General features: G+C 41.4%; 1 protein-coding gene across 1 annotated transcript; it reads right to left on the reverse strand.

Moving 5' to 3' along the window:
- Window positions 1-933: 933 nt before the first annotated feature.
- Window positions 934-2,959, reverse strand: LOC127338842 (protein neprosin-like). The gene is made up of 6 exons (XM_051364812.2): window positions 2,839-2,959; window positions 2,184-2,311; window positions 1,906-2,085; window positions 1,736-1,789; window positions 1,516-1,653; window positions 934-1,302 (listed from the first exon to the last, which is right to left on the reverse strand). The coding sequence occupies exons 1-6, from the start codon at window positions 2,957-2,959 to the stop codon at window positions 934-936; spliced, it is 990 nt and encodes a 329-aa protein (XP_051220772.1).
- Window positions 2,960-7,412: the final 4,453 nt, after the last annotated feature.

Genomic DNA, 7,412 nt, shown 5'->3' on the forward strand with positions numbered 1-7,412 from the left:
GAGTGGATCTCCCTCCCTAGCCAACTAAATCCCTCCAAACTTGGGGAATCGAAGGAGGGCTAGATCTACCTATCTATCCAAGAAATTTCGTGATTCCACCTCTCGTCCTTTGTGGACTTGGAAACCCTAGATCTCCTTTGTGGGAGTCCTTGTTGTTGGAAGAACATCTCGTCCTAGTTCTTGTCGTGACTAGTTCGTGATGTTGTTGGGAGCCTCCGTCCTTTGTGTAGTTTGCCCCAATCTTGTGTGAAGGGTAGACACCTCGACCGACATTGATTAGTGTAAAAGTAGGTACACCTTTGTGGTGTGCCTATGAGGAATAAGGTGACGTCTTTTTGGCGGTTGGCACTTTTGTGGTGCCACAGCTCCTCAATGCAGACATACCTCCTTTTGTGGACGGAACTACGGGAAACAAAACTCGTCTTCTTCGTCACCGCACAATTTCCCTGTTGTACGACTTTCTTTTACACTTGGCTTGCATTTGTGTTTTTCTTGCTTGTGCTTGCATCTCATATAGGATCACGTCTACCATTCCGCACTCACCGTTACGTCTCCGCAACCAACCTAAAAATTGAAAAAAAAAATTGGTAGCTCCTACTCAACCCCCCCCACCCCTTCTAGTCGCTAGTTTATCCTTTCGGTGTACCAAGGTTATTGTTTTCTTAGTTTATTCATCCTCTAAGTTTACCATTATACACCAAAGCTGTATGACGAGTCGCTCGAAAAAATGTAAGCGAGCCAAGACCCCAACTAGTTTTTGGTACCCCTGCCTTATTCGTCTTAAAAATCACAAGTGTCGGATGAAATCCCAACTAGTTTTTGGTACCCCTGATCTGATGTATGCATGATATTTTTGTTATCTTTGCATTCGTACCAATAAAAATTAAGCAATAATCTTTATTCGCTCATTCATATCGCATAAACCATATAACATTACTTTGTACAACCTCCAGGTCCTCCATAAGAGAACATATCATTGATAAACGGGCCCAAGCCGTAGCATTTATGGTGAGATAAATAAGCACGAAGGCCCTTGCGACCTGGAGCAGGTTCCGAGTCAGCTTGGCCATTAGTATTCACGTATTTGATGTCCCGAACAAATGCTGATGTTTCTCCGGGCCATTGCCCATTTCCCATTGCAGGACTAGCATCACCAACAACCGATCGAGTGAAACCACCCCAAGTAATGAGATTGGCATGGTCCGCCATATTATTAAAAATACGTTTGGGCCAATATCCCACACGGCTAAGGTTTTGGCTATCATAGCCAAAGTGCAACCACCAATCACCATCATCTTTACTCTACAGTAATAAGGTTAAACATGATTTAGATAATATTAAATGATTATATGTGTTTGAATAATCAAATGACGATCCAATTCGTCCACAAAATGTCACATCACAAACTACACATAAGTGCTCTATGGAGAAAAGGTCGACCTTAGAAATAAGCACTTGGAAAAGTTCCATATAAAAATAAGATTTGGTCTATAATTAAATGTTTTAAGTACTTACTTTAAATATCTTGATCGTGAATTTCGTTTGTCCACCGTTTGCCTCTATCGTATCTCCTGGAGTAATTGGAGCATAATTTACGGGCACAAAACCATCACATTCCAAGTTTGTGCATCCAGTCGATTTATACCCATCAGCCTATTTATATATAACAGAATATCACAAAAAAAACACGATAATAAGATTTTTTACTGATCTATACATGTGGATAACTAATTACCGTCCATAGAGTATGGAAGTGTGTTTTGCTATCACCATATATAAACGGGTTAACCTGCAATGAATTTAAAACAACTAAGAAAATAAAAAAGGTCGTAGATATAAATCATAGAATCTTTGGAATGCATAAAACTTCAATAATCCAGATATAGTGAAGAGAAAGTAACTTACTTCCCATCCGGCACTTGCAGAGTTGATGCTACTATAGTCACCCCTTTTCTGATTTGTTACCCACATTGCTGATCCGATTATATTGTTGTTCTTTAAAGTTGGAAAACTATGTACATCAAATGACCCCATGCCACCGGTAAGCACAGATTCAGGGGTTGTGTTTGAGTCATAGCATGCATACTGCAAAAAAGTAACACAAGTCTACAGGTAAATAACACAACATGAGAAACATATGACTACTCAAATATTGCAATCATATTACTAGACTTTTAACTTACATGATTAACCCCATTTTCTGTGCCAGTCCTTGGGATTAGCATGCTGCTATTTGACGATGATTCTTTCTCGAATGAAATAACATTCCGGAGATATGCATTCTCAAACCATGAGAGTGCACTAGCATGGTCTGAAAGTACCATGAACAATAGAGGTAATAGTTGTCGAAGTTGCATAGCTTGTATATATTATTCAAGAGCAAAAATTGTGCCTTTTCTTTTGGATGAAGAGGCTTGCAAAAGATTATGAATGAAATGTTTGAGTTGTCAGGAGTTTATATAAAGACGACCCTTATACATCCAAAGACGAAGATTACTTAGCTAGAAAGAATTCATTGCATATCTAGAAAATTGTGTAGTAATTAATGTATGGACTATATAGTATACATTAATGAAGATAATATAATAAATATGCTACCTTATATATCTGAAGATTTGCAGGAATTATTGTTTCTAGATATATAAGATTGGAAATAATTCATAGAATATTTATAAAGGTATGTGTAACTAATGAATGTAATATATATACTTTGGACATAGATAATTTATCATATATAAAACACTTGGAATTAACTCTTCTAGATATAGACATATTAATACATCCACATGTCTCGTGCTCATATTAGTCCCGACCAGTTGCGGCCCAATATAGACTAACATGACAAGGACGCGGTTGGTAGCCTCACCCAGTAAGTGATGGGGTGAGCACTGCTGAGTAGAAACATGCACTCGGTCAAGTTGTGCAGCCTGTTTGGTGGCATGATGAGTTTTGGTTGCATGGGTTGGGTTATTGTCCCAATTTCGTTTGGTTGGCTGTGCATCTCCATTTTGTCCCTTCTAGTGCAAAAGAAAGTTATTTGCTTTTTTATACATGTAAAATGTATACATAAACTTTGTAGTTTATTGTGTCAAAATAATTATTATTATGTAACTTTATTATATTTATTGGTACTAACCTATTAGTAGTTGCAAAAGTGCACACGTTTTTGTTTCATACTTTGTTGTGTAGCAAATAGGCAAATATGAAAGGAACCCGCTCATTATGGTGAAATCTAGTTTCCCGGAATATGTCCCTGCAGAACACTTTTCAAAGATTTTCCACGTAAACCCCCAAATACGATGTCTAGTGAAAAAGTTGCAAACCAGAAAATTGTAGGAAATTTTCTGCCCATGCTTGCGGATATAAAATTCGTCCCAAAAGGACTATGGAAGCTCATCCTAGAGCCCAGTTACTGTGGGAGTTCAGATGGAGTTTTGGGATTCCGAAAGTTGGTGACGTGATTGACACAAACTCTTTCCATACTTGATGGATTCAGCCAAGCCATGACTTTATGGGTTGATAATGAACACTGGGAAGTCCTAGGAAGGTTCTAGAGGTGCCCAAGAGCCCTTTGATCAAAGGGGCATCAATCTCATAGCCTAGATTACATCTCCACCTCTATATATTAAGGGGAAACCCTATTTTCGAAGGAAGCCACACATATCCACGAAAATCATGCTCCTTGGCAGCCACCAAGGACGGGGAGAAGCTCCTCAAGATCAGCACCATGGCCAGGGAAGAAGTCGGGGCACTGCTACAAAAAAAGCCTAGCCGTACGATTGCTACTAGTGGCGCACCACTACACATGTACCCCCCGTGGACCGCCTTTTCGGTTTTGACAAAAATAAAATAAATAGATATAAATTTCCAAAACTAAAATCCTTGGAGATGCCCATGTATTATGTCATCTCATTTCAATGAAAACTAACAAACATGAATTTCGATTTTTTGTTTTTTGCAAAACCGGTCGTGTTTCGGTAAAATGGGATTTCTGGTTGCATACGACCTCCGATGAAAAACAAAATTGTATGAAAATGTATCAATGCGAAATTTCCTATCCGATTTTAACTCCCTCAGAGTGTTGAGACATTTTTTAGATTCCCAAAAATCGAAAAGAAAACCAGACTTTTTTCAGGTTCTAGATTTCGGAAAGAAATTTCGAAAAAAGAAAAAGAAAATAGTAGTGGCGCAACATGTAGAGGTGCGCCACTGCCAAGTTCCCGCCCTACAAATTTTGAAATGGCCGGACACTTACCCCCTTCCTCCTCCCTCCTCCTCCACACATTGCATTCTCCTCCTCCTCTTCTCTCGTCTCCTCCTCCTCTCCTCTCCTATCCTCCTCCCCATCCAATCCTCCTGCCTCCTCTCTAGCGACCTCCTCCAACCCTCCGGCGACCACCGACGATCCTCCTCCTCCAACTCTGGCCTCCTCCACACCTCCTCCTCTCCTCCTTCTTCTCGTCCTCATCCTCTCCTCGTCCACTCAGCCGACCCTTCCTCATCACAGAGAACGTGAAAGATGCATACTAGAACGAAAACCGAAAAAACGCAAAAAATAAAAAATCCAGATCCAAATTTCAAATTTTTACCGGTGGTGAACCTCTCTTTTGCTTAGTAGCGCACGTCGACGAAATAGCAGTGGCACACCAGTGAGCTAGTAGTGGTGCACTAGGTGCTACGCCACTGCTAAGCTAGATAGAAATGGCGCACCAGTGGTGCGCCGCTGCTAATAGTTAGCAGTGGCGTGATAGCAGTGGCGCATCCAGGTGTGACACTGATAGCCATATGGGGTGCGCCACTAATTGCCTGTTTTCTAGTAGTGGGGAAAGGGCCCTCGATGCATCTCAAGCGCAGGAGATCAATTGTAGCACTTTTCAATAAGAAAGTTTGTCGAGAACACGAGGAGTTGAAGGTATTGGTTAGCGGAATTTACAAGCAAACAATAATTAAGATACAGTAGTTTTTGGTGTTTTGAGTGTATAGTTTGCAATAACATAAAATGCAGAAAGCAAATAGCAATATGTAAATGCTCTCAATGAGAGAAAGCTCAATCCTCTATGCAGCAAGAGTACAAGCTAAAGTGTGTGTGCTTATATGAGACAAATGTTCCTGTGGGCGGCATGGATTTACTAGCATTAGAGTTCTACACAACATGGTAAATATTTTGTCAAGTTTCATTCTATTAGGGGCGGAGCCTAAATTAGGTGCAGCCCTAGATGTGAGAAAATACACCCCTTATGATGGGTCCTAAAGCCATTTTCATGTGCAAGTATAGGAATCATTAAGACATAAATGTTCCAACATAGCAATAAGATCATTGGTCGCTGACATAAACCCCTCTAATGCAACTCATAGTATTGGAAAACGGTTTGTGTCATTCCGTCCCTTCCAGCACTCATTCATTACATTAAAGAGTAGCCCTATGAGCCCATATAGGTGAAGTAATATGCAATCGATGTTCGCATAAACCATCATAGAGCAACATAAAAGATAAAAAAACTTGACCAAATACTCATTGCACATCATATAGAATCATATCCAAATGATCCTATGCCCTCGGGAACATGGGGAACTACTCACAAGTGTCAAACATGATATGGACCAGAGGCATAATGGTCAATCTGAATATATATTATCTCCATCAAATAAAGATAAAGTACCAATCACAAGCATGCAACTAGCCTCAAAACAATATCCGGGGTTCAATTCAACACAAACTATGAAGGGTATGAAGTCGATCTCGAAGATGGTGATGGTGGTGATGATGATGTTGATCGAGATGTTGAGGGAGATGCCTCCCCCCAAGCCAAGGAGGAGTTGTGATATGATAGCCTCGATTGCCCCTTCACCGGAGGCACAGGATCTGCCCTCTCCCGGAGTAGGAGAGGACTTTTGCCTCCGCCGCCGACTCAATATATCTCGGGAAAATATGGCTTAGGTTTTGGCACGAAACAGAGGCACCTGTTGAAAGGGGACCCGAGACGATGCCCAAGGGTGAAACAGGCACGGGTGGCTCCTCTCGCGTGATTCTTTCGCCCACGGTGCTTCTTCGGGTGAAAAATTGATCAGGTATTTTTCCCTTGATTTTGAGGTGTCTAGAAGGTCCCTAAAATAATAAAAATGAAAATGGAGTTTTTGTGCCTCCCAAGAATTAAATACCAAAGAATGGGACTTTGTAGGAAAGTCCTGAAAATCAACTAAAATGCATAAATAATGGTGTATGATGGCATATGTGTGACAATATTGATGATGTAAAATGCACATATTAGGCCTCTGCCCCTAGGGCAGCCGCCACCCTAGGAGGGCGCCGGGGCGCTGCCGCCTCCTGGATGCATGTAAAATGCATACATAAACTTTGTCCTTTATCATATTGAATTCCCACATATTTGCAACATATATGATGATAATACCAAGTTTTACATTGATTTATGGGGATTTACCAATGCTCCCCTTCATTTGGTTTATAACTCTGTAGAACATGAAAACCCTATTGTGTGTATTTTTTACTTTCAGAAACCTATACGGAGTCAAATTGACCTGGAATTTTTGGAGCGTAACTTTTTCATCGGGAGAAGCACCCTGCGACCTGGAAGCACACCTGGATGGGCTTGAGGTCCAAAAGAGCCCAGGTGGCGCGCCCAATCATGTAGAGCACGCCCTGCCCTCTTTCGGCTGTCGATCGTCCAAATCGCATGATCTTTTTGCCCACCGATGTATTTTGACCTAAAAATCACTATATATATGGCCCCGAAGAGTTCCCGGGAGGAAAGTGCCGCAGAAATATAGAAACACAAAAACGAAGGCTGCATCAAAGATGATTGGAGGGGGAAACTCCGACGGGATCACCACCGTAGGGATCTCCACCTTCAACGTCTTCACCATCATCACCATGATCAAGGGAGAGTAGTCCACCTCTGTACTACGGGTTTGTGGCAGTAGCTTGATCTATTTCTCCCATGCTCTTCACAGTTCTTAGTGCCATATGAGCTGCCTCACATGATTATGGCCATATTTGTAATACCTATGTCAACATAAACACAAAATACAATCAAGCTCTTAGCGTTTACAGAAAGGCCCCAACTGAAGATTGGAAACACAAGCGAGTCCCTCTCCACCAAATAAGATCATATCATCGCTAGGGCTGCCCTGGTCAATCCTCTGAATGAAACAAGCCCATAGTTGGCAGCCTAAATCCGTCGTTCTAGTCCGTATAGGAGTCCCCGTCCGAAGAGTCCATGTTTACAACAAAAACCAATTAATTCAGTATTTCATAAATCGCAATGACCATTAGGATAAACACAAAGATTAAGATAGGAGCATGTACCATAGGTCGATGCGCATCCAAATAGTCAGCTCCGGCTGGCACCATGGTGGAAATGGTATCGACGACAACCCTTGTCACATCCTGCAGG

The sequence above is a fragment of the Lolium perenne genome, chromosome 1, assembly GCF_019359855.2.
Source record: "Lolium perenne isolate Kyuss_39 chromosome 1, Kyuss_2.0, whole genome shotgun sequence".
NCBI classification, from domain to species: domain Eukaryota; kingdom Viridiplantae; phylum Streptophyta; class Magnoliopsida; order Poales; family Poaceae; genus Lolium; species Lolium perenne.

Excerpts from the sequence above, each read along its gene's own strand:
- LOC127338842 (XM_051364812.2), bottom strand. The coding sequence starts at position 2,959 with ATGCAACCAAAACTCATCATGCCACCAAACAGGCTGCACAACTTGACC. Across the intron at positions 2,312-2,838 it reads ACCAACCGCGTCCTTGTCAT|ACCATGCTAGTGCACTCTCA; the intron begins GTTAGTCTATAT and ends TGGTACTTTCAG. Across the intron at positions 2,086-2,183 it reads CAGAAAATGGGGTTAATCAT|TATGCATGCTATGACTCAAA; the intron begins GTAAGTTAAAAG and ends ACTTTTTTGCAG.